This window comes from Lotus japonicus, chromosome 4 (assembly GCF_012489685.1).
Source record: "Lotus japonicus ecotype B-129 chromosome 4, LjGifu_v1.2".
NCBI classification, from domain to species: Eukaryota; Viridiplantae; Streptophyta; class Magnoliopsida; order Fabales; family Fabaceae; genus Lotus; species Lotus japonicus.
Genome location: NC_080044.1, coordinates 66,482,290 through 66,509,488, shown reverse-complemented (window position 1 = coordinate 66,509,488; position 27,199 = coordinate 66,482,290). Strand labels below are relative to the sequence as shown.

At 36.8% G+C, this 27,199-nt stretch overlaps 6 protein-coding genes across 6 annotated transcripts; 4 read left to right on the top strand and 2 right to left on the bottom strand.

Annotated features, from left to right (window-relative positions):
* Positions 1-534: 534 nt before the first annotated feature.
* Positions 535-3,346, bottom strand: LOC130714828 (protein FLX-like 4). The gene is made up of 5 exons (XM_057564787.1): positions 3,174-3,346; positions 3,007-3,055; positions 2,013-2,670; positions 1,109-1,248; positions 535-1,036 (listed from the first exon to the last, which is right to left on the bottom strand). The coding sequence occupies exons 3-5, from the start codon at positions 2,594-2,596 to the stop codon at positions 846-848; spliced, it is 915 nt and encodes a 304-aa protein (XP_057420770.1). The 5' UTR covers positions 2,597-2,670; positions 3,007-3,055; positions 3,174-3,346; the 3' UTR covers positions 535-845.
* Positions 3,347-6,156: 2,810 nt separating this feature from the next.
* On the top strand, positions 6,157-7,018 carry LOC130712138 (putative glycine-rich cell wall structural protein 1). The gene has a single exon (XM_057561976.1). The coding sequence runs from the start codon at positions 6,280-6,282 to the stop codon at positions 6,739-6,741; it is 462 nt and encodes a 153-aa protein (XP_057417959.1). The 5' UTR covers positions 6,157-6,279; the 3' UTR covers positions 6,742-7,018.
* A 1,834-nt stretch (positions 7,019-8,852) lies between these two features.
* LOC130712139 (glycine-rich protein 5-like) lies at positions 8,853-9,691 on the top strand. The gene has a single exon (XM_057561977.1). The coding sequence runs from the start codon at positions 8,947-8,949 to the stop codon at positions 9,334-9,336; it is 390 nt and encodes a 129-aa protein (XP_057417960.1). The 5' UTR covers positions 8,853-8,946; the 3' UTR covers positions 9,337-9,691.
* Positions 9,692-12,980: 3,289 nt separating this feature from the next.
* On the top strand, positions 12,981-14,173 carry LOC130715330 (uncharacterized). The gene is made up of 2 exons (XM_057565417.1): positions 12,981-13,692; positions 13,772-14,173. The coding sequence occupies exons 1-2, from the start codon at positions 13,056-13,058 to the stop codon at positions 14,134-14,136; spliced, it is 1,002 nt and encodes a 333-aa protein (XP_057421400.1). The 5' UTR covers positions 12,981-13,055; the 3' UTR covers positions 14,137-14,173.
* On the top strand, positions 14,142-15,829 carry LOC130713184 (uncharacterized). The gene is made up of 3 exons (XM_057562975.1): positions 14,142-14,199; positions 14,290-14,981; positions 15,074-15,829. The coding sequence occupies exons 1-3, from the start codon at positions 14,142-14,144 to the stop codon at positions 15,827-15,829; spliced, it is 1,506 nt and encodes a 501-aa protein (XP_057418958.1).
* Positions 15,830-16,861: 1,032 nt separating this feature from the next.
* LOC130713183 (uncharacterized) lies at positions 16,862-17,215 on the bottom strand. The gene has a single exon (XM_057562974.1). The coding sequence runs from the start codon at positions 17,213-17,215 to the stop codon at positions 16,862-16,864; it is 354 nt and encodes a 117-aa protein (XP_057418957.1).
* Positions 17,216-27,199: the final 9,984 nt, after the last annotated feature.

Below are 27,199 nucleotides of genomic sequence, written 5' to 3'. Positions count from 1 at the left end.
TTGTAGAAAGCAATGTTCAGTTTCATGTCTTAGTGAGTGATTTCCACAGATAATTCATCAGCGGATGAATCGAAATTGGGACGTGCAAGTGCGTCATGTATATAGAGAAGAAGCCAATGACCTACTGATTGCTTTGCCAGAATCAGAGCTTCTATGCAGTGTGGAGCTGCTGTTTTAGATATGCCTCCTCAAAAGCTTGAGTCTCTTGCTCTCTGCAGTCTGCTGTACAGAGATAGTTGAGGTTCATAGTTTTCTGTATTGTTTAGCTTCTATACCAGCATTTGAAAGATTATTTGAGTAAACATGTTTATAACTTGAGATCCATTGTGATATTTGCAGTCTCATCATGTTGTATGGAAAGCAAATCTTGAACATGTTTGAAAATTCTTTTATAATTGGTTTTTAAAGTCAAATTAACTTCGGGTAGAAGCTTATGTGAATATTTTTTGCATGCCATAATTGATTATGAGAAAAGAGAAGTTGATCCAAACATGGTATCATATTCACACCAAAACATAGGACTGCGTTCTCAGGTATAAAAACTTGAAAAAAAAAGTAACATGCTTCACTGCATCATTGCATAGGATAAGCTTGACAATAGTTGCAACTCCCCATACCATAAGTTGAGAGAGAAAGATCTTTGACCTTTTAAATTTGCAGACTTGATTCAAAATTAACAAAAGTATAATAAATTAAACAGAATGTTGCTACAGATAAAGCTACACATCTGTTAGATGTACATAGAAAAAACGACAATTTTCCAAGTATGGTACCAACAAAAGCTAAAGTCAAGCAGGATTTGATAGAGTTCACTCCTTGAACTTCACCTCCCAGCAACTGAAGGATCATGCCCAACCACCACCATCACCACCGCCACCGCTGCCACTAGTGATAGCTGCTACTCCATTGCTATCAACAACTGGTGCCATAGTCTCTCCTACTTGGGCAGTAGCCATCTGACCATGAGCTCTCCCATAAGGATCAGAGAAGGAACCACTGCCGTCTACAGGTGTAGTAGCTCTAAACAGATTTGGTGCTGTTTTCATAGCAACAATGAATCAGAATCATATATATGTACAAAAACAACATACTAAAGTCAGGAAGTTACCATTTGCTCTTTTCTCAGCATTCAAAATCTCAGCTTGTAAAACTTCGACTTCTCTTGCCATTGCAATTAGATTCTTCTCTTTTATTTTCATTTGATCCACCAGCTCTATGTTTTTGCTCTTTTCATATTCGAATGTGGAACTATTATATAAAGAATTACCAGATAAGTTACCAGAAGAAAGATAAATAATTAAGAGCAACAAACTGTAACAAGAGAATATATGCGACATGATGGTGCGAAGGAATAGCAAGCGTTCGCTTAAAGCATGATTTAATAGATATAGACAACAACTTTGTCACACACTCAAGTGATTAAGCAGTCCTCCATACAAGTTTTGAACTAACTTCCATTCCATCTCATTCCGGTCTCACCTAAGTATATAATGACAATAACAATAGGTGAGTAAAACTATTATGCCACTCGTGAAACTGATAAGAGGCCATATGTTGAAAGTAGTCACATTCTATCAAGATTAGACAATTTGATGAAAGGAACAGCAGCATACAGCACCTAAATTTGCCATCACTGCACTTACAGAAGAAAAACCAACAATATAACTTTTATTGTTTCTTCACCTTTCAATATTCATGCCTTCTTTTTTTTATTTATGGGGAGGGGCAGAAGCAATGCAGCTTTTGCTTTTAGAACAGTGTGCTTGAAAGTTCACTCTAATGATATAACAACAAAAACAAAATGACTTTTCTAATAGACAAGATCTGCAACACATGGATGATGGATCAACCAATGTCGACAAGTTCTACAATGAAAACAAGTTTCCACAAAGGCAACTAAGACTGCATTATAACAAAATTAATTATATACCCTGAAGAATCTAGAATCAGTTCTGATCTACATGCAGGTGTAAAATGCCAAACAACAAACTTAAACAGACTTCAATACCTACCGTAACCTCTGACGTTCTTGCACTAAATCATCCAGTTCAGCCTGCAAATCCGGCAAACTCTTAACATCACTAATGGCCTTCTTCACTTCCAGAGCGGCTCGTTGAATTTCGGCACTCAATTCCTGCCTGGAAGCTGCCAAGCTCTGTGCCTCAATAAGGGCCTGTTGGAGGTCCTTTCTGACACTATCACCCGCTCTAATATCCACCTCCATTTTAGTAATCTTATCCAGCAAAACTCTAATCTGAATGTCACTTTCGGTCTGGATGCTTCTAATGTGTGACTTGAGCTTCTGCACATCCTGTGCAGCGGAAACAAGATCATCTCTTAAAGCCACATGTGTCTTTGCCAGTCTACGGTTATCCCCAGCAAGTCGCTCTATTTCTTCTTCCTGATCCGCAACTTTATCCTCCAACAGATGCGACTGAGGCAGAGACTCCAGAGAGCGATGGGAAGCAGCAGCAGCAGCAGCAGCAACAGCAGAAGAAGAACTTAAACCAGGTAATTGACCATGCCGCATCATCCCAGAAGCTTGCACGAGGTGCCTCTCAAACGATGATGTCGGAACTTTGCCCCTAGCATCCATTCATTACAGTATGAACTTGTACTAATGCTAAAACCCAAACATCAATAATTCAATATCCAATTCTCCCCAGGTACCTGCAATGCAAATACCAACTACTCCAATCAATGAGAGTATAACAAACAAAGCCATATCCATGTTGATAACCAAAATTCAAAATTGCAAAACTATAAAAAAATACCCACAACTCCCCAAAGATCAAGGTCAGAGTAAGCATTAAAAAGATAATATTTTTACTCCTTTTAATAGATTAGAAGTGATGGGCATGCTCATTTCAGAATGCAATTGATTAATTTGATTGCTAAACTCAAAGCTTTCAAATTACAGAGAAAAGTTTCAAAACTGAATAGAGTGAAGCTCAATTTCACATGATAAATGGCAAATACAAATTGAATAGGCAAAGAAAAATTCACCTGAAATCGTATCAGAAGGTACCCAGAAACGATGAGAGTATAGTTCAACCTAAAATTGAAATTGAAAAATTGCATCACAGAACGAAAAGTCTTTAAGAAAGGAAAGAAACTGGGGATGGGTCGAAGAGAAGTTAAAGCAAATTGCAGAGAGAGAGAGAGAGACTTACGGCGGAGGAAGGGAATGGCCACGGCGAGCTTCACCAGTCTCCGGGCACCCCTCTCAGCAAACCAGAGAGAACAATATTAATTTACGAATAAACAATTTTTCCTCAACACAAGATTAAAAAAATAATCCTTGCAAAAACATGGATGTCTTTAAATTTATTATTATAGTAAAAGGGCTAAAAGGCGCCGGAAAAAGAGGTAACTAGTTTCTTACATCATAAGCGTTATAAGAATTGAATATTAACCCTAGTATCCGTGGACATAATAAGCAAAGTCAACCTATTTTTGGCAAAAGTATGCATCGAGTTAGCCTTTGTGTGCGCATGCTTCCGATGACATTGAAAATATTTGATTAATCAAGGTCTTTTAGTGATCGTTTGTGTGAGCAATCATAAAAATATTCGCGGTTTAATGTGTGTCAAGTGCCAACGGATACACATACTTTTAATCTCCCCGGTCAAACTTGTACAATTGTAATCTTTACAACCTTTCTTAAGTAACCTAGCTACCAATATAGAGTCAAGTTCATTTAAGATTTTAAAGAAACTGAAAATTGAAATAGCAATCCTTGAACCATGTATAATTCTTCATAGCTCAACCTAAAGGATAGGACAATTGCGCCTAACCTGACCAAATATCCCACTACAAATTGCTTTCATGATCCCTAATGACACATTCACAAGCCCCAAGTTTCTCCATGGGAAGAAATTAGCTATCGGTGTTGATTTTGATCCAAGACTCTAGTGTCCATCGAGTACCATCTCAGCATGATTTCCTTCTTCAATCAACAAGTAGGATAAATGGTAGTAAAACCATCAGTAGCAAGATGGATGTCGTCATTGAGTATTTTGAAGATCCTACTAGTAGTAGAAGAAGCCGAATTCCCAATTCTGTCAAACACTAGCTCAATTCTAGTAAAAATCAGAACCCCCAACCTTATGCAATATGCATATATCTTTAATCAATTTGCTAGTTCCCTTCCCATTAATACCTTGACAATTCCAGCAAAGAATCATTAAAAACTTAGAGAGGAGGATATGCACTAAATCAGTGCATGGTGGATAAATCACCCACACATAAGTTTCCTTAATCATCTTAGAAGCAACACAATCCCAGGGATTGTTCCCTAAATTGTTGCATCACTTTAACTTCATCAATTGTGGCCTCAAATTTTTCACATTAACCAGCCTTACCTTGATTAGAGGATATTATATTGGAATTAAGTGCTTCTTGCACAAAGTTCTTAGCATTTTATTAGCGATGAAAACTCCCAAATTCTTCACAAACCTTCTACACACAAAAAAATTAACTATGATTTTGGTCCCGAAATGAGCGAGTGTTGATTTTCATCCTTCGTGAGATAAAAGTTTGTTTTTCATTCCTGTGTTTAGGAAAAAGTTAGTATTTGTGCTTCACCTAAGGGAGAAAAACTTTGAGGACTTTGCCAAGCGACAAGCTAGGCCAAATTTGGCACTCTTAAGTGTTTAATGAATCATATGTGGCCTTTTATTTTATATTTAACTTTCCGCATCAAATTTTAGATAAATTTATCAACTTAATCTTGAAATTAAATCCCCAAAACAACTAACATAATCTAACCCCTCACCAATCAACTTAATAACCTAATTACAAAGAGAAATTTTTAAAACCCTAATTCTCTTTGTTCCCTTTCTTCCTCATCATAGCAATCATGTCCTAGTAACCTCACCTTCATCCTTGGAACCCCTTCGCTTCATCCATCTTGTTGTGTCCTCACTAGTCGCTTGCTCAATTGCCTCGTCCTTGTCATTCATCGCTTGCTCAATCTCATCGTTCTTCTCATTCATCCCACTATTATTTTCCTTCGTTCCATTGTCTCTTTTCTTCTCCTCGTCTTTTTTGTCTCATAATGTCTCAATGAAAAAGGGCGCTTGCTTCGTCTCATTGTTCCTCAGTGTCTCATTGTAGGGGTTTGTGATTATGAAGAGACTTTTCCTTCTCATCTCCAAAAGTGTTAAGAACTCTAGTAGAATGGTCTGGAGATGTAGAAATCAGGATGTAAAAGGGTTACTATTTGTGGATGAATCCTTCTTTCGTTATTGAGGTGGAGAGGTTCATGTTTATCATGGGCTCGACGTAGGTAGGTGTTTGTTTTTTTAATGTGTTGATGTTGTGAAGGAGCTAGAGTACATGAGAAAATTCAAGTTGTGGTGGAGAATGAGCACTCGCTCATTTTACAAGGATGAAAAACTTATTTAACTTGATCGAGTTAGTCCACTTTGTTTCAATTTAAAATATAATACCATATGATTATTTTTTTTTGAAAGGTAGGTGTCCGTCACCATGGTGGCATGATTAAAAATAATTCTTTGAATTTTTAAATCGAAAATTCAATGCTTAAACATTGCACATTTGCACTATATCATAAACATTTGGCACTCACCTCAATGTTGTGAGTAAGTCTATCTTATAAAAAAGCACCATTCTTAAACCCTCTCCTAAGACTAAGCTTGAGAGATAGTAATTATCTGTATAAATCCTCAATGCGATTAGGCTTACATACAACAAAAAGTTGATGATACCACTACCATATAAAAATAAAAATTACTAAATTAAGTGTGATACCACTAGCAGCAAATAAAAAGCAGACCTTCGTGGGCATGTAGCCATGCCTCGCCTATAACCATGAGCTGGCTGCAAATGAATGAGAAAGGTATTCAAATTTTCAACTTCAATGGGCAATATAAGACAGCCTTTCATCCTCCACTAAGGTAAGTGGCGATTATATGAGTCTGTATTGCGTTGACACTTGTCCTGAATCATCCCATCTCCAAGACGCTTCCGCAATGTCAACCACAAGTTTTTGTCCACCAACATCTCCACTTAGCAGCCTCAAAAGCTAAAATAATCTATTCACCAGTTCACACCATAGTCTACAACTACAAGTTAATTTCATGCTATCCCTTTAACCACAGTATCAGCATTCATGCAGCTATAAATACTAGAAAACCCTTTCATGTAGTAGTAAACCAAACCCATTTCAGAGTTCGTTATCTTCTATAACATTCTATATAGCTTCTTTACATTTAACTTTGCTTTGACTTGCTACTTTAAGCTACATTACACAGCATGGCTGCACCCCGGTCATGTTATTGTTACCTACTTGCTCTGCTTCTTCTTATGTCAGCTTTTGTATCAGAAAGCAGAGTTGCAAGGAAAGACTTGGGTTTGGACCTTGGTGGATTGGGGATTGGAGTTGGAGCAGGATTAGGCTTGGGTTTAGGGGGTGGAAGTGGCTCAGGAGCTGGTGCTGGAGCAGGGTCCGGTTCGGGTTCTAGCTCTAGCTCTTCCTCAAGTTCATCATCTTCGTCTTCAAGTTCTGGGTCTGGGTCTGATGCAGGCTCGGAAGCAGGTTCATATGCAGGCTCTCGGGCTGGATCAGGCAGTAGAGGAAGAGGAGGTGGCCGTGGCGGCGGTGGAGGTGGAGGAGGTGGCGGTGGAGGAGGTGGAGGTCGCGGCTCTGGCTCTGGCTCTGGTTATGGTGAAGGCTATGGTCATGGTGGGGGTTATGGTGAAGGTGGAGGTGATTAGGAAATGCATGCAATGCAGGACTATATAATATGGTTGACTCAAATAAAAGAAAATGTTGGGAATGTTTTATGTAATAAATTAATAAGTAGTGTATCGTCTGTACCAAATCAATAAGCATGTTACATGTAATAACAAAGCAATAAGCATGTAAGATGGTTGATTCCATCATGTATGTTTCAGTCAAGAAAAATTAGATGTATTTCTGTTGTTTTTTGTTACAAGATGTATTTCTGTTTGAATCACTTTACTATTTTAATAAAGTTTTATGATTATGAAATTTCATGATTCCTATTATTCTACTTTGGTAAAACCTTAATGTACTCGTTCCAATCTGCATTTTCAAGTAGATAAGCTCCATTAACTCTACCTCCAAACTGGCTCTATGTCAACCTGAGTCAAAGATGATGACACTACATGTTTTGTCTTAACTTAGCTTTTTTCTTATTGCACGGACCTAGTTTCTTGAACTTTCTAATGGAATTCAGATTACATACATTGTATAATCTAGCCAGAAAGGGAGGTGGTTCATGGACAAAAAAGAACATCAAACACTGTTATAATTATCAACTATGCAGGAGAAGGAAAGACACATGTGCTAATTAGAAGAAGAATCTATCTTTTCCCCTTTCTAACTTGAAGAAAAAAGGTTAATTGGTGCTGCATATTTATGGACTGTACTAATTAAACACATAACATATAGACATGGTTTATATATGGTGCTTTAAGTTTGCACTCAACATATATAGCAGCAATTAACTAGCAAGTATATATGCTAACTGATGATTAGTTTGTTTGTCACATTCGTCTGGATTGGAATCTAAGCATAACTTGACTTGGGTTTGAGTAATGAAAACTTCAAACTTTCCATCTTAAAAACACGACAAACGTGTAACAGAACGCATATGTCCCGTTCCGTCTCGTTTAAACGTGTATACCAAACGCTACCTTAGGCTCCAAGGTCCAAAGTTTCGGTGAAAGGGGGTCTTCAACCTGGATAGCATTTACCCATAATATAGCTATGATAAAGTAAGATAGCTTTTCTAGAACGTTCTCCTCATATCCTTTACAACTTGAACATGTTTTAGTGGGTTACAAATAAGAATTGACACATCCTTACATAGTTACATAGTTTTTCTTCTTAAATTTGGATTATGCGTCAACCGTATCCCACTATATACATGGTGCTTAACTCAGTGGGATATGCTTCATGCCCTGTTATAAATGGCCTTATCGCAATAATACCAAATTTATGTTATTTGTACGTATCTAACCTTGATTTGCTAGAGTTAATGTAACAAGAAAACGTGATAAAAAATGAAAAAACCTTAGTGCTTGCCGGGAGAGTTAGTCCCGCTAAGATGTAAATATTACCGCCTAAAATTAGAATGTTTTTAGTGGAGAATACACATGTTAAAGAAAGGTTAAGCTTAAATATATTTTTAGTCCTAACTAGCATGGGGTTGTCTAAATGACTCATCCTCATAATTTTTTTTACTCAAGTAATAAATTTCCAAAACACCAATGGTTGTGTCTATGAAATGGCCAATGATATCTAAATAGAAAATAAATTTTAATTTTCAATGCGTCAAGTTTATAATTAATCCTCAAATTTTAGGTTTAGTCACTCTTTTGGAGTCAAATATGACTATTGTGAAATATAGGGACGGACTGAAGTATGATGAACTAAAACTATTAATGTCCAGATAATTCGAGGATAAAAACATATACTTATCCCAAAAATTAAATATTTTAAAAAAGTTTTATATAAGAGTTTCAATTCATGCTTTCACACTTTATTTTTTATTCTATTTCATTGTCAATAACTTTTTTCTTCATTTTTCTCATTTTTTATTGATCATATCACTCATTATATCTTTCATTTCTTTATCTTTTATTCCGATAAAGGAGTGTGAACAAAATATTAATATGCCCAAGATGATGAGGATGAAGCTAGGCCAAGTGAGACCACCACGGCACCACCCACTTCCCACAGGCCACAGTAGTATACTGTCCCAGTAGGCCAGTACGCACGCACGCTTCCTATATACTTTTATACATGCTTGCCGACTTCATTACCTTTTCTCAACTATAAATACCATGCATCTGAACATACCTCTCTACAAAACTTTCTAACCTTCAACATTAGCTCAAGCTTCATATATACACTTGTGTTGATCAATAATTCAATATTAATCAGTATCATTAATGGCTGGTATGAGGGCATTAGCTCTTGTTGCTTTGCTTCTTGCAATTAATGTTATAGAATCTGAAAGCAGAGCCGCAAGAAAGGACCTTGGATTGGACCTTGGTGGGATAGGAGTTGGGATTGGTGCAGGATTAGGAATTGGGCTCGGTGGTGGAGGTGGTGCTGGCTCTGGTGCAGGTGCAGGCTCTGGCTCTGGCTCATCTTCAAGTTCTGGTTCTGCTTCTTCTTCAGGGTCAGGGTCTTCTGGAGGAGCAGGTTCTGAAGCTGGTTCTTATGCAGGATCCCATGCTGGGTCTAGAGCTGGGTCAGGGTCCTCTGGTGCAGGCTCTGAAGCTGGTTCTTCTGCAGGATCTCATGCTGGGTCAGGATCTGGTGGTAATGGAAACTGATTAAAATCATGCATAATGTAAGTTAACTATGGATAAATTAAGGTCATGTGGATCATAAGATGCCATTGATGTCAGTGCACTGATTAATAACATAAATTTTAATTAGCAAAGAAATAAATTTGTCTAGCTAGCTAGCTCCTTATGTTATAAGTATATTGAGTACAGCAAGGAGTAATGCATGGTTCTCTCCTACTATCTTCAATATGTAGTGTCTACAAGTGTTATGTGCTTTTTATTTTTTTGTCAAAGAAGTGTGTTGGATGTTCAAAACTTGTAATTGACTAAGTGCATGTTGCTGTGTTACTGGTTTATCCAGCAACAGTACTTCAACAATATTAATTAATGTTTTGTATAATTGATTGCGCGATTCAATAAAATTAATGAGTGAAATTAAAATAAGTTTGGCTCAGATTTTTCTTATGATCTTTGCACTCCAATTCGTCCCTCAAGCAAGTAATTGGGGTTATATTCTTAATTTTTGTAGATGAAATTCATTGCTCATATACCATGAAGGAGTCCTACATTGGCTAGAAATGTGGCCAAGCAATTGCTTATATATGATTGTGCAAACCTAAACTCTTGAGCTAGCCTTTGGGTTGAGTTAGGCCTCCTTCATGGTATCAGAGCCAATGGTTGTTTGACCATGGGTCTGGGCCCCTATCCTAGATCCATTTGTTGTGGAGACCTCCCATATGTGGGTCACCCGTTTCATTCCACGCTTCAGATGTTCTACACTGGGCGTGAGGGGTGTGGACGATAGATTAAATCTTACACATATCACTTGTGGGATATGTTAGTTTAAAGCTTTAAAAAAAAAAAGGTGAAGAGAAGCTATTGAAGTACTCTCACCTTGAAGAGCAAAGTAACGTTTTTACAATTATCTAGATTGTTAAAAATAAGTCATTAAGCTGTGTTGTGAAGAATGTGTAATGAGAGGAAGAAGAGAATTAAAGTAACCTAAACAACCAATAACAAATATATGATGATGATGGTGATGAAAAGGAAATAAAATAAATAGAGAGTTATTTATCAAAATAATATATAGAGTTCATGAATGGTAAATTATGATGATGAAAAGGTAATAAAATGGTTAGAAAAGGTGTGGGTGCTTTATTTTTTTGTCAACGTAGCACAGTTTAATTCATAATGGCCCAAAGTGAGCCCAAGGTTAGATTACACAACTCGTGGCCCTCAATAACTAATTCAGTCGAGTCAAGTGAAGGCCCAAATTAGACCTGTACTACTGCAACCAAGGAAGCAACCACAACACTCGTGATATTCAAAATCCAAAGAGGAGAACAAAATTGGAGGTATATATATTGCTCATCAATAATAATCTTGTTTAATACGTATTTCTCTAAGAGGTGATGAGAGAAATGTATAATTTAGGCTTTTCTAAATGGAACGAGATTAATTTGCAAATGTATTGAAATTTAGCATCCTCCATACAAATCGATATGAGAAAAAGTTTGATGCACCCACGGTGTAAAGTTTTTTTACACTGTCAACCAATCAGATTTCAAGAATGTAAGAAAATCTCTCTTTTCATTTAATTTCTTTAATTGACATGTCACATCCTTGAAATCTGATTGGTTGACGGTGTAAAAAAACTTTGCACCGTCGGTGCATCAAAATTAAACTCAATCAATATTACAATAGTGTCTCACAAGCAAACGCAACACACTTGATCAGATAGTTTACATATATTCTTTTGTGTTAATTTAAAATTCTCATTAAATGTGTGTTATATTTTTTTCTCGAAACATTTTGCACCTACTTTTTTTTTGTTTGGTTACAATGAGGGGATAAAACCCCAAGTAAAAAGCTAAAACGAGGAAGAAACTAAACTGGAACTAATGCCAACATCCCTAGCCAGAATATCATGGCATTCCCCAAAGGAGCTATCGAAGAGATGGGTACCAAACTGAAAATTCAAGCCAACTTTAGCTAAGTAAGCTGCCAAGAGATTGGACTCTCTTGGGGTATGCTGAAACACAATGTCTTCATGGGCAGCCTGGAGCTGAAGGATACTTGTAATGACGTGTGCATACCGGTGAGAAGTCACAGACTTGGATTCCAGAGTGGTCACTACTTCTATAGAGTCTGATTCAACAATCACTCGGGATGTCCAGGCTCATCACTACCTACTCTTTTTTTTTTGTACTATTACACCTACTCTCTTTTTTTTAAACTTATTACACCTACTCATAAACGCATGTCAATTGATTATCACATAACGTTCAAAAAAAATTGAATATCACATATTTATGGGGTTCAACAATATTCATTACACATAAAATTAGCCTTAAAACCAATTTATATTTCTATCTAGTCTTGCCTTATTTGGATGGAAAGAAAAACATAAAACATGCTAGAGCTCATCATCACCCGGATTTATGTACCCAAAAAAATCAACACCCGGATTTGATGCAAAGCCAAATTTGAATTAAATTTACTATTGACCGTGGAATATTTCTTATCGAATGATTTATAAGCAACAAATGCTCCCTCAAATCTTCATTGGCCAAATGCTTAATTTATATATGAAGACTGAAGTTGTTGTTTTATTTTAGATTTCATTTTATTGAACCGGCAGAACCGCCGTGGAAGGTTCCGAGGTGCGATCCAGAAAGAGAGAGAGACCATGTTATTTGACAGTTAATCCAAAACCATCAGCCTCACCGCCTTTCTATGTCTGCTAGCTAGGTGCTACCAATTGGCATGTGGAGGATACAGTCAAGTAGCATATACTACGTCAAAGATTTGCAGAATTATAATAATTTTATTCTTGAGATTTGCAGATTGATGTAAATTAAATGATTGGACGTTATAATAAACTATTGTTTTGGTATTTTTAAATTTTTAATATTATTTAAAAAACCAACATCTTTTTTAATTGAAAATAAGAAATTTTTTTCTAAATAATGCAAAAAAAAATTTAATTAGCAAAAAGGGTACAAAAGAAAATATTTAGCAAGATGGGGTACTTTTGGACACGTGGGAGCTGAGGTGGATGGGGTAGTTGGGTTCCGCAATAAAACTTGCGAATTGCAAGTATTAATTCTGAAAAAGTAAAAGCCGATTGGGAAATGATAGGTGAATGATGGGTTGCAGGGTGATTGGAAAATAATTGCCTTATGATTTTGGCCGCATGTGGGATTCGCAAGAAAACTTGTGTTTTCCATGTATTCTGAAAAAAGTTGATGGCAATGATGGGTCAATGATGGTGGCAGAGACAAGACAGGGAAATCGCAAACAATGTTGCAAATCCAACTTTTATGGCATGGGGAAGGAGCGTGTGGCAGAGTCAATGATGAAGGTTGGTGTCGCAAGTTTACCTGCGAATCCAAATGCTTTTCAGGTGCTTTTCAGGTGGCAGTACTGACATGAAGGGAAAGGAATGACTAATATTGAAAACGCAAATATATTTGCGAATCCAGGATATACAAAATGACAAAATAAGCGAGATTGACTGGATTCTAAATTTTTTTTGCGAATTCAAAACACTATAAATTCAAAACTTGGAACTCCTGAGTCTCATAACTTTCTTCTACGAAAAATACACTTGAATATTTTCAAAACTTCAATCTCCTGCATTTCATAACGTTTCTGTAACGAAAAAAACCTTTGCAATGTATCAAGTTATTACTTTTGTGTATTACGATGGTAGGGTTGTCCATGGCGACCAAGGTGCCATATTCGAAGGTCGGAGAAGGTCCATGCATCTGAAGCGCAACATTACCTTCGACCGTTTGAAGAAGAAAATCCACGAAAGGTTGAAGCTGCAAAGGAACCAGATGATTTCTAGAGTCAGCTCTAGATTTATGACGACACTGAATCCCATTTTTTTTACGCATTTTGAGATAGTTGATAATGTTGATGTTCAAGTCATGATGGATGCATTTAGTCTGCAGTCATATATGGTTCAGCTGGAGCTGTATGTTGAAGTTACTGAAGCTGGAAGTTCATCAATGCCAGTGCCGACGTATCCGTCGTCTACTCAACCGACACCCACTGAAGACGGTGGTAGACATGTTGTTGATGAGGAGCTTCTTGCAGAACCATATACTGTGCCTTTTAGCGTTATGAGTATTGAAGAGTCCAATATCGTCGTTCCTTCGGATGTCGCAGTTAATTTGAGCGATGATTATGACTACCGCCTTGACAATGATAATGTGGACGGTGAAGTCATTCCTTCAGACGATGACCACAATGAAGATGAAAGAATGCAAGAAGGAGGTGACGAGTCTGACACAGACGAAGAGGGAGACCGACACGCTAATCCTCAGCCTCAGATGGCACCTCATCCTGCTGATCAACCCGCGGCACCAGTGAATGTCAATGTTGAAACCCAAGGTATGTACAATCAACATATCTCATCAAGTGTTGTTTTTTATAAATATATGGTACTTGATATATTTCTATAATTTTATAGGCCACCCAAACACGGCCCCATTCTGGAGTGCTTCTTCACATTATACATATATTAACTGGGATCACCCAGATGAAGAAACTGATTTTTATTCTGAAACGGATGTGAATGGATCATGGAAGCTTGGCGATGACTTATGTAAAGGTTTGATTTTTGAAAACAAGCGTGCTGTACAGGATGCCCTGTTACACTATTGTCTTAGACTAAATCAAACTTATAAGATGAGTGAATCCAAGCCAGAGTACTTTACTGCAAAGTGTCAGAAATCCGTAGATGGATGCCCGTGGAGGATAAGGGCACATCTATCCAAGAAAATTGGTAAATGGACCATATCCAAATGGGGGGGGGGGGTTCGCATACGTGCTTAAATGCGATGACTTCTCAAGACCACAAGAAGATGACGTCAACCTTCATGTCCAATTACATTCTTGGTATAATGCTTACATATGATTACTATGTCGCTACACATTTACAAATATGAAATTGCTATTAACTTACATTATTTTTCTTTTATGTCTTAGGCATGGTAAGTGCCCAACCAACTATCCCTATTTCTCTCATACAAGAGAGGATCAGTGGCCAGCTCAATTACAAGGTGTCATACTTTAAAACTTGGAAGGCGAAGCAAAAAGCACTTGCTCGCGTGTTCGGTGATTGGGAGGAGTCTTACGACCTGCTCCCTAGGTGGTTGGAATATATGCTGAGGTTTTCCCCTGGATCCCATTACGAGTTTGTCACAACTGACTATAAGGACCAATATGGCAATGTTGTTCCTGATTTCAAGAAATTTGATCGAGTGTTTTGGACGTACAAACAATGTTGTGACGCATTCAACTATTGCAAGCCAATGATACAAATTGATGGCACATTCCTCTACGGAAAGTATAGTGGAACTTTGCTTATTGCCACGACACAGGACGGGAACAGTAATGTGTTGCCTTTAGCTTTTGCAATTGTGGAGGGAGAAACACTCGGTGCTTGGACGTGGTTTCTTCGTCTGATGCGTGTGCGTGTCACCAGGAAACAAGGGATATGTCTAATATCAGACAAACACACCAGCATTCTCTCAGCAGTGGGGAATCCATCTAACGGGTGGCAGCCACTAAACGCTTATCATGTGTATTGCATTCGCCACGTTGCCAGCAATTTCAACACCAGGTTTCACAACACAGAGCAAAAAAATGAACTGATAAATATGGGTAAGTTTGCGTCTGTTCATTAGTTCAAATTTTTATTTTTTTAATATGGAATATTGAAATTTGTTTGAAATGTGCAGCTTACGAGCCTTGCCCATATCTTTTTTAGCAACGCTTAGCGGCTTTTCGAGGGCACAACACAGCTGTCCGGCAATGGATAAATGACATCAGCAATGAGAAATGGAGCCGAGCTTGTGATGTGGAAGGTCGTAGATACGGCCACATGACCACGAACTTATCTGAGGCTGTGAACAAAGTGTTCAGGGGTACTAGAAACTTGCCTATCAGTGCAATTGTTAAATGCACATATGGCAGGCTTGTGGAATATTTTGTGCAGCGAGGTTCTGAAGCAACAGCACAACAAAGAGCCGGCGAAATATATTGTAACAAGGTCATGGAGGCCATGACAAAGAATGCGACGATTGCCCAGTCTCACATTGTGCGGACGTATAGCATAGATAGGTCCAGGTTCGAAGTAGAGGAGGGATTCAACCAGCAGAACCATCGCAGTGGTTATACGTGGCGACTGAACTTAGATGAAAGAACTTGCGAATGTGGACGCTTCCAGACGTTCAAATATCCTTGTTCACATGTGATCGCGGCGTGCGCCAACCAGAGTTTAGACTATCTTCAATATGTGGACCCTGTTTATACGATTCAGAACATTGTGGATGCGTATTCAGGGCAGTGGTACCCCATTGGGAATGATCTGAACATGCCGCCAAGAGCTGGGCCTAGAATTGCTCCAGATCCTGCCAAAATACGGAAGAAGGGTCGTCCAAGGTCTACCCGTATAAGAAATGAGATGGACTTGAGGGAGACTCAATCTCAGCCGAGTCGGAGATCGGTGTCACTACAAAGATAAATATGTTGCTTTAATTGTGCAAGCTCTTAAATTAATCACCATGTGTAAGCTTGAAGTGTAGTCCAAATGCATGTAAGAAATAATTATGTTAGAGCTTAAACATTGGCTCATTACTATTGTTTCTAACTTAATATGAATTGGATGCTATTACATATATATATATATATAAATCATATATATACTAGTGTTCTTTACCCGTGCGTTGCACGGCGATTAAATTTATTGTAAAGATGAATCAGTAGTAATGTGTTTTAACTTAGTTTAGACTCTTTTCAGTAAGTATAAAAGATATGGAACCGAACATATGTTACAAACATGTAGATGAATGGACCACAATAAATATATTAATTTGATGAGGTTGTAAATACCTCACAGTGTCAACACTTGAATAGTAATAAAAACCAAGTTTTTAAATAATGCATTACATGGAAATTGAAATAAGATAAACATAACAATGATAGCAACATGAACCCTTATTCGAAATTGTAGTCCATGATTAATGATAAAGTCTTCATAACCGAGCTTGTTGTCAATAAAGCATATTTGAGCTATAGAACCTAGAAAGGAAAAAAAAATTATTAGTGTAATAATCAGTAACCAATACAAATATAAACTGTGTATAATTTGAAAGTATTAAACAAACCTTATAGAAACGTCAATACACCTTCAAATTAGATGATCAATAAATTGCTTGATATCTTTTTATGCTGTAAAATAATAAAGAGAATAACCATAACAGTTTTCCTATTTCTAAAATTTAAATTGAAATTAATTGTAAGATAAATAAACACTTACATGTCAAATATTATCGAAGACTTCTTGATACACTACGTTGCGTGTAGTGTTTGATACAACTCTTTCGTCATCTATGATGAGCATCTTCAACCCTTTTCTAGATTTAACTCTAGAAAGTGCAACATATAGCTGCTCGTGAGTAAAGACAGGCCTTGGCAAATATAGTCCAACATGAGATAAATATTGCCTCTGACTTTTTTTTATAGTCATTGCAAAACATAAAGTAATAGGGAATTGTCAGCGCTGGAATTTGAATGGAATGTCAAAATTAGATGAAGTTAAGCTCATCCTTGGAATAAATGTTGTTTCTCCCATCTTGTTTCTATTTAAAACAGTAGCAACAATTATATATTTAGTCAAAGCATTGACTATCATTCGAGTGCCATTACACAACCCTGCAGCTTGGTCTATGTTTCGAATGAGCATGATAGGGACATCAACTTTCAGTTTAATTGCATGGTTTGGAATTCCAGAGCATTTGAAATCATTTAAGAATTCAGATGTAAACCATTCTGCATTGACACAAGAATCTTCGTCCGACTTGCACGGAGTATCACAACTCAAAGATTCTGTTTCATCACCAGGAATCATTGCTAACATAAAGTTGTTGATTTCCTCTACACTTTCAAGTGTTGGTGCAAGGATCACTCTTTCTTGAAGTTAAACCTAAAGGTAATCTCCTTAAACGGCAAGACATTATTAAGATCGCAGAAGCTTCAGCTTCTCCACCCACTGCCTATCTTCGCATACTTCTTACTTCGAGGAATGATTACATTACACTTTACCTCTGAACCGGAACTCCCAATGAAAATCCAACTTTGAACACCCGCTTGAATAAGGTATTGCTTAACCCTTTTAGGAGCATGCTACATGTAACAGAAAAAGAATGGAAGTTAATGCATTAACAAAAAAGAATTCGTGCAAACTGTCAAAGTTAGATAAATAGATTTGAATGTAACTTTAAACACACCAGCATGTAGCCCTTAGCTTGACAGGTGCTAAGGGTGTGAGTCCATATTAATTCATATTGTCCATTGAATTCTGGAATGAGCACGGGCTCAGGATTTAGCCCTTCATTCTGATGATCTGGTAACCCAACGACTGCAATAGGTCCCTCTTGAGAAACGTCGTCAACCGAAACATCATTCATGCCAGGATTGTCAACATGCAAAGGATAGAGAACTTCTTTATCCAGATAATCTTTTACATGGAAATGGAAGACAAAGTCACCAACATACCGGAGAGAGAAAAGACAATCTTCTTCAATCTTGTAGAAGTCACGCAACGCATAAAATCCTTCTGTCTGTTTAGGATCCGAAGGATTCATGTTGTATACAACAACATGAGTATTCCCAACAGGGTCGATCAACGTCCATTGGTCTCTGAGCTCATCCTTGAAATTACGCACAAAATTTTTCGAAATAACTCAGTGAAGCTGCATAAGTAAAATAAAAGAGAAGGTTAATTATTTAGATACGATAAGGGGAGGGAAATTCATAGGAGTTGTGATTATAAACATACCCGCCACTTGTAACTTAGGATAGGAACCCAACGCTTGTAGTTCAGCCATGGATAGTCTTCAATATTTTTCATGGTGCATGAATTTTTTAGCAGACCAAAGAAGGTTAGAAATATGTCAGGGGAAAAGCAATTTAGACCGTATATAAGGGAAAAAGTGATAAATAAATTAGGTAATGATGGAAAGAAAGCAATTTATTATCTTCCATATTATTTTCTTAATTACATCATAGTACAAAAATTGAGTATATTTTATTTAAAAATTAATTGCATCATTTGTTTGCATTCAAACGTTTATTAGGAGCAAAAAATTCCATGATCTTAAAGATTTTCATTTAAAATTAAACGTGGGCCTATCATTCCCATAAATTTAGTACTCCCTCCGTTTCTAATTATAAGACCTAGTTTCAAAATTTTCATGTTCCTAAATATAAGACCTCTTACAATAATCTAGCAAAAGGTTTTGTGCTCTTCCATATTTACCCCTCACATTAATTGTATGTTTTCAATTCCAAAGTTACCACCTACCATTAATTGCTACTAATCCAACTAACTATGACTTTTGATATAAATGCAATGATTATTGGTGAGAGAAAAGGACAAATGATAAATAGGGAAGAATGCATGCATTTTTAGAAAACCAATACTCTAATTAGTCACATTAAGTGCTTTCTTAATAAGCGCAATTTTTTGGAATAGGTCTTATATTTAGGAACGGAGGGAGTATTGTTTAATTATTAAATGATAAATTAAGTAAAAAAACGTGGATCACAACCCAAAATAAGGATTAAAAAAATCAAATTACTTGACTTCCGTTGAAACCAATAAAAACTGATTACTTTTCCTAATATGTCCCACATGAAATTGAAGGCATATTGTGTAAATGCATTGACCAAAAATGTATCAGTTGTTGCATATTTTCCATTTAAATAAGGGACAACTATTAATTTAATGTGCATTTATGGTTGATTGAGGTAGGGTTAAAAGTATAAGGAACATTTTAAATAATTATACGTAGATATTTAATTTTTTTCCAACTTATTAAATATTCCTTATCAAAATTCATTATAATTTTTTTCCATAAGTAAGAATCACCCATTAAAATATGAGACAAAACGTAATTAAATCTTAAGATTTTATTCAGTTTTTCTTGCAATTTTTGTTGATACTATTAATTATTTGACATTTATGAAAATATGTTTTGGCAAATATTGCATCATTCCTTTTTTTAAAACTTGATGGAAATAACGATGTGCATTTTGGTTTTAATCATTCCTTATTTAAAATCTCCGTCAATTTAGCGGTTATGGGTTTTGGGAAAAAATGGAGGAATTAATTCAGTTTGCTCTATTTCCTTCAATTTTTCTGTTTTTTTTTAATTATAAATAAATCAAGCAGAGATTAGTTTTTTTAAAAAAAAAACCTTAATCCAGTTATTTTATAAAATATAACTAATACGAAATTGGTGTTTAATTAAGGAAATACTGGTTAATTAGATAAAATCTCACATTTAATAACCAAATTATTTTATTATGGGTTGGAATCAATCAACAATAATGCACAAAGTATTTTCCCTGAATTAAAGCTGGTTTAGGCAAGGAATATCAAAGTTTGATAAGTTAAGCCAATGTACACATTCGGTACTTAATATTCTTTAGGTGCCAATTTTTTTAAAAAATACTCCAACTTCTAAATTGGTCCTTTTTAACTTATGCCAATATGCACATTAGGTCCGTTTTAAAATTATGATAGGTTCTTTAAGGAGTTTGGTGGAGTTTAGCCATATAAAAATTAAAAACCAAAAACCAAAGAAATTTAAGCAAAGAAATTATGATAGGTTCTTTGATTAGGGAATGATGACGGGAATGTTTTAATTAAATAAGGAATGTTTCAAAAAAATGGAATCCGTTCTAAAAACCATAAAGAAAATTCAGCGAACTTCATTTAAAAATATCCGTTCTAAAAACCAAAATGAAAATTCAGTTTAAAAAACATTTCAAATTTCTTATGCCTAATCTTTAAATGTCAATATCATCATTCAAATAGCTTTAAATAATGGGCCTCCATAAAGATTACATAATTCAAAATGGGCTTAAACTATATTGGTCCAAAACAATAATACGATGACACTTGTCAAGAAAAGAGGGGGCTAGGTGAGAGTCATTCCTGGAGTGTCAAATCATGGAGGTGGGGCTCACAACCTTCCTCTTTTCTAAAGTATATAGATACTCGTATATATATATATATATATATAAACTATATATATTATATATATATAAACTATATATATAAGTTTAATCCCTAAACTAAATTTTTATTATATACTTGTATATATATATATATAAACTATATATATTATATATATATAAACCCAAATATATGTAGACTATAATTTACGTAAAAACATAAATATTAAACACTAATATATTACACACTAATATATTGCACACCAACTTTATTATAAGTAAATGATACAACTAATTATAAGTAAATGATACAACACATTAACAATTTCGACAATTAGGATAAGGACGGTCTCTTGCATCCCGGTATGGCCTATCTGGGTCTCCCCCTGCAGCTGCACGGTTCAAGTCCAGTTGGAAGTTAGCCTGTGTCTGCTGGAGCTGGGAAGGGTCTATATCTTGCCAGAATTGCGGTCGAGGAGGATCCAGCAATTCACGAATTGCAACACCATCCCAGTCACCCATTGGATTCCAAGTATCTGGACTAACGTCTTGCATATGCACTGGCGGTGTTTGAAAGTTGTCATAGCCATGTTGTGACCCAGCAAATGACTGTTCACCAACAAAATTTGTTGATGACACAAATTGTTGAGAATGTGATCCATCAAAATGCGGTGCCGGCACATATGGCTGAGACTGTGAACTGTCAAAATGCGGTGTCGGTATATATGACTGAGACATGGATCCATCAAATTGTGTTGAGGGAGTATATGGCTGAGATCCATACATTGTTTGAGTCTCGGGCATCTGCATCGGTGTCTCTTCCTGATCATCAGGAACCCCAGATGACCCCGCCCCATAATAGTATGGTCGGTATGTCTCATTCAGATCAAAGGGGTACAATGAGTACTGTCCATGTGGAGGTGGTAGTGTTCCGCCCTGAATAATAACATGTTCGGGAATCTGAGATTCTCGCCGTCTTCCAAGACCTTCCCCTTCTTCTTTTCCAGTCGGCGGTATGTCATTTGTGGTTGCGTGTGTAAACTCCATAGGAAAGCTAGGAACCGATGCAGCGGGATGAGATATCCTGTCACTTGCATGGCAAAGTGTAAGGCAACGAGCAGCTTGGTTCTGAAGGTCATGATCCGTGTATAGTGGGCGACCTTCAGGTGTCAGTCCATACCATACATGCCGAACGCGCATAGCCTACATTATTAATAACAGAGTGAGGATGTTACGCGCATATATGAATAAAGAAGTAAAAATATCACAGCAACTTAAAAATAATAATCATTTGCCCCCTTGTTGCAGCCGACGCGTCAACCAACGAACAGAATACTTGTCGTACCAAATCATGTACTCATCATTTGGCACAACAAGAGTATTAGTCTCGGGTTGGTTAGCCAACCTCTGGTGCCTCTCCGACCACAGCTGTATAAAACCACGCATGTTATGTACCCAATCCTGCTTTTCCTTCCCTTTCAGAGAAATATCATGCATTTCATTAAGTTGAGACGGTGCATCCGGTACAGGTTGAAACATCCCGAATTGTTGCATAACTCGATCCGGTTGATGCCACTCTGAAATGTGATAGAGTACCATTGGCACCACAGTTCTCCATAAATGCATGTTTTCTCAACAACGCTCCGGAAGCCCATTGAGAACACGATCAGAGTACGGCTTCCACACAAACTACATACACAAGAAGGATAAGAATTTAAATGAAAATAAAGATAAGCAAAGTCCGACATCCACACAAGCTACTCACGTCATTAGAACTCAAATCGTCTAATTTGGTGCGCCACCACTCGATTTGCTTCTTTGCCCACTTTATTGGTTTTTCCGGATCCGGGTCCCTCCATCTGTTTAATATATAAAAAATGAATGAACCGTAATGTTTGAATTTAAGGAAATGAAATTAGCAACGAAATTTATTATTTAAATTATGTGCATACCTTGCCGCGAGTGGGATGCCACGGTGCAACCTCGGTGGATCCGGGCCGATTCCTGGATTCCTTAGCCATGCCCACACTTGTATCAAATAAGCACAGCCGCCAATCTCTATACGTGAAGCACCAGTTGCATAGCACAACTCATGATAGAGAAGTGCTAGTACGGCTGAACCCCAACTATACTTTGCGGTCTCCTCAAAGTCTCGTAAGAGAATGAGATATCTAAGAGGGACATGTGAACCGGTGTGGTCACAAAGTAAGAAAGTACCAATTAGTCGTAAGATGTATGCTCTTGCAGCATACATAAGTTGTATCGGGTCGGCACCGGCTAGATTATGAAAATTAAATTGCTCAGCTAGCCAAACCAACTTCAAGCCACCTCCTTTGATAGCACTGGCGGGTGGCACCACTCCGAGCAAGTCCTCTACAAGCTCAGACCAATCACACCAAGTAACTCCGGTGACAGGATTTCAAAGTAAAGGTTGAAAGAGTTGAGAAAATACCTTTATTTTGAGGGGGGAGAGTTCAAAGAAATTGACACTTTGAGAGTTGAGAGAAACTTGGTCGAGAGTTGGGAGAAAGTTGTGAGAGTTAAGAGATTTGGGAGTTGGAGTTGAGGGAGTTGGGAGAGTGGCGGTCTATATGTAGGGGTTGGAGACCGCCACAAAGCACTACAATTCGCAACATTTATTGCGGTTTCATGGTCAAATCAGAGCTGCCACGCGCTCCTTCCCCATGCAGCCAGACTCACGGGTCCTGTCTTGTTCCCCTGCCACCCTGCCCCATATCACCTGACATCATTGTGCCATCATGTCACCCTGAAAAGTTGGATTCGCAATAAAACTTGCGGTTCCCACCTCTAATCAATGAGTCCTCCTCGAGTCAATCAGTCTGCACGTGGCCCTTCCCCATGCGACTAGGGACTCGCAAGAAATGATACGAATCCCACATGCGGCCAAAATCATAAGGCAATTATTTTCCAATCACCCTGCAACCCATCATTCACCCATCATTTCCCAATTAGCTTTTACTTTTTCAGAATTAATACTTGCAATTCGCAAGTTTTATTGCGGAACCCAACTACCCCATCCACCTCAGCTCCCACGTGTCCAAAAGTACCCCATCTTGCTAAATATTTTTTTGGCTTAAAGGGTTCAAAGGCCCCTGAAATTACAAAGGGAATCAAATCCAGGACCTAGAAAAATTTTGCATCAAATTGGGTCCCTAGAAATTTTTTTTAATTCAATTAAGGCCAAAGTGTGCCACAGCTCAATTTTGTCCTAGTCAGCTTTTCCACGTGGCTTTTTTAATTTTTTTTAATTAGAAAAATTAATTAAAAATAAAATTTTAATTCCAAGTCAGTTTTATAAGTAGAAAAAAAAATAACTTAACAAAATTCTAATCTAAATATAAATTCCTAATCTAAACAATAATCTAAACTAACAAACTTAGAACATATTTGCAAAACAACAAACTCCATATTATTAGATTCATATGAATGAAATTGAAAGACCCTAAATTCATCACCAACACAGAACCCACCACCATTACCAACCACTCTCCAAGCCACCACCAATTCAAAACCCACCACCACCCAGAACACAGAACCCACTCCAACCCACCCACCACCATCACCAACCTCTCCACGACATCCCCAACTCATAACCCATCACCCAGAACCCACCTTCAATCTGATGTTCCTCTCTTTCTTTTTCTTTTACCATTTCCCTCTTTCTCTGAATCAGCTACCTGTTTCTATGTGATCTTTCTCTATTTCTTTCCTTTCAATTTCAGATCCCTCACCTTTGGTTCCTCGACGCCTTTCACCCCTTTCAACCCACCTCCCTTCCTCACGCCTTTCACCCCTTAAAATTGAAACCCATTTCCAAAGCCAGAAGCACTTCACACCGAGAACGAAGTAGATCGAAAGAGAAAGGGGAAAATCGAGAACGAGGGGAATCACAGGTCACCCTAGCAATTGGATTTTTGTGTCTGTTTGAGTTGCAGGATCTGTGTAAGGTGGATGGGTGTGTATGTGTGGGGTTAGACGTGCTTACTTCCCTTTCTTGCTTACTGGTCTCTTGCGAGAGAGAAGAGCACCTCAGATGGGTTGACCAGAGGAGGAGAAGAGGCAGAGCTTCCTCATCTTCTTCTTCTGGGTTTTGGGGGTTTTCATCTCATATCTGATGGTTCTCTTCTTCTTTCCCAACCCCAGCAAACCCAAGGGACCCTAAATCGACCTGCTACTCCAAATCCCCATTTTTTCTCTTCAAACCCAACACCACTGATCTCTTCTCTCGGATCTGATCCGTTCTTCTTTTTGTTCTCATGGTGGTGGTTTAGCCAATGGAGATTTTCCTGGGTTGTTTGATTAGATGGGAGGTTTCGGGTGGTGGCTCAGTGTGGGTGTGCGACGGTTGGGGTTGGATGAGAGGGAGTTTACGGGTTGGGGGGGCGTGGCCTTCTCCAGTGTTTCAGAAAGAGAGAGAGAGAGCTAAAAGATGAATGTTCATGGTGATGTTGTTGTATGTGAGTATGGGTTGTTGTTGTATGTGAGTAGATGCTAGATCTCTGGTTTCTCTGGGTTGGAAGAAGATGAATGTTCATGGCCAATGTTTTTTTTACCTTTTGTTAATGTTAATCTGGGTTGAGGTGTTTAAAAAAAAATATGGGTTGAATTTTTTTTTTAGATTAGGTTAGATTTGGGGCTAAATTGATTAGATTAAGTTTTTATTTTGATTAGAGATTTTATTAAGTTTTTTACTTTTTTTTATTTATGCTTTAATATATGAGTTGGAAATAAAAAAATAAAGTTTTATAATTTTTCTATTAAAAAAAAATAAAAAAAGCCACGTGTTAACGGTGACTAGGACAAAATTGAGTTGTGGCACACTTTGGCCTTAATTGAATTAAAAAAAAAATTCTAGGGACCCAATTTGATGCAAAAATTTTCTAGGTCCTGGATTTGATTCCCTTTGTAATCTCAGGGGCCTTTGGACCCTTTAAGCCTATTTTTTTTTACCCCTTTTTGCTAATTAAAAATCTTTTTTGCATTATTTAGAAAAAAAATTCTGAAAATAATGATGTACTTTAATTTTTTTAATGTCCATGTAGGTTAATTTGTTATCATAAATAATCAACCACCATGTCACTTTTTTAAAAAGTTACATTATATAAGTGGTCGTCTAATTATCATCTGATAATTATTTTTTTTTTATTTTGATCATTTATGATTAAATTTAATAATTAAAATTTTATTTTATTATATTCTCATATAAAAAGTTTATTTCATAACAAACATCCTAGATTATACACATACATAATTAGATTGCTTTATTTATAAATATGTGAAAACTTTTATATGAAGTATATAAATTTTTGAATGCATGATGATATGTGCATTGATATTTTAGTTGATTCTTTCTAACAATATGATTTTTTTGAAAGGAACAATATGATTGACTAAGAGTCAATACTTGATTGTGATATATATGCAGTAATACAAGTGTTCTAGCATTTATCCTTTTGCTGATTTGATCAAATAGGTTAAAGACCTTGCTTCAGGGGACTAGGATGTCTTTTTTCATCATATTTTTTCGTGAGGCTAACAAAAATGAGAATCACGTATCTTACCAACCTTGGTTTATCATCACATTCTTCAATCAATGAAGAAAGTGGTGCCTCCTTCATCCTCTACGTTCCCAATTTGGAGTCTTCTTCTCTCTTATTCCATTGAGCTTTGGTTGATTGAGGTGAAAGTAAAATAGATCCATACTAGTTTTGGTTGATTCAAGGCTTGGAGGAGCTTGGATCTACACCACGCCTTACCAACAAATATGATCGTTGATAAATTGACAATCTTTTCAAATTGTGGTTGTTGCAAGATCGTCGATATGACGTTAATGAATTCAAATTACTTATGATCTTAACCACTGTTGATAATATGTCAATTGTCACATTATTAATTAACCGCTTGAATGTTCATTAGTAACCTATAATAGGTGTTTGCAAAATGAGTAATCACACTTTCTTCTTCTTCCACGATTCTTCTCATAAGTTTTGCTTTTCTTAATTCATATGTTTTGGGTCATCGTTTTTTTAACATCACGATCTAAGAGTTGTTCCTACTGTAATAACTCGAGTCTTTTTCAGCGTGTGTTTATCTTTATTCATGCGTTCCTTGAGACAATTTTCCAAAATGTCACTTATCTCACATTGCTCCAAAACAAGAAAACTTAACATTGGAGTTTCTATGAATTGAGTACGAGAAAAAAAAAAGGCATCTTATTATTATGTGCAATATTATCTATCAAATCTTATAAGTCATCTTAACTGTATAATCACATACATATAATGAAATTAATTCACTCATGTTTCTCTCCACTTAAGAGTCGCGCGCTCCTTATCCGACCTTCTTATTTCGCCACAACTTATGCTTGGATTGTTCCCAAGTACAATGTACTTTTGAAAGTGGTTGGCTTTGATAAAACTTGTACTCCCTCCGTTACTTAATAACTGTCCACTTTGAAGAAATTTTTTTGTTCCTATATATTTATCCACTTAGAGTTTCAAGACAACATTAATTGATGTTTTTCCAAGAAATGTTGTTACAAAAACAATAAATGAAGAAAGATAAAATACATTCTAAAGGGTGATATAGGAAAACAAATAATACTTTTATGAAAATCAACACAATTAATTGTTTTCCTTAATTTGTGTGAATCTTCTCTTCCTAGACAGATAAATAGGAACGGAGGGAGTAATTAACACGGTAACACATTGAGTTATAATTTAAGTTAAAGCATCTTTTGGGCGTTGGCTTTGGCCCATGAACCAGAGTGGGAAAAATAACTTGGTGCATATAATTAGTTCATTAATTTGTTAATGCTCTTTTTTCAGGTTTGTGATAAGATCACTTTTGT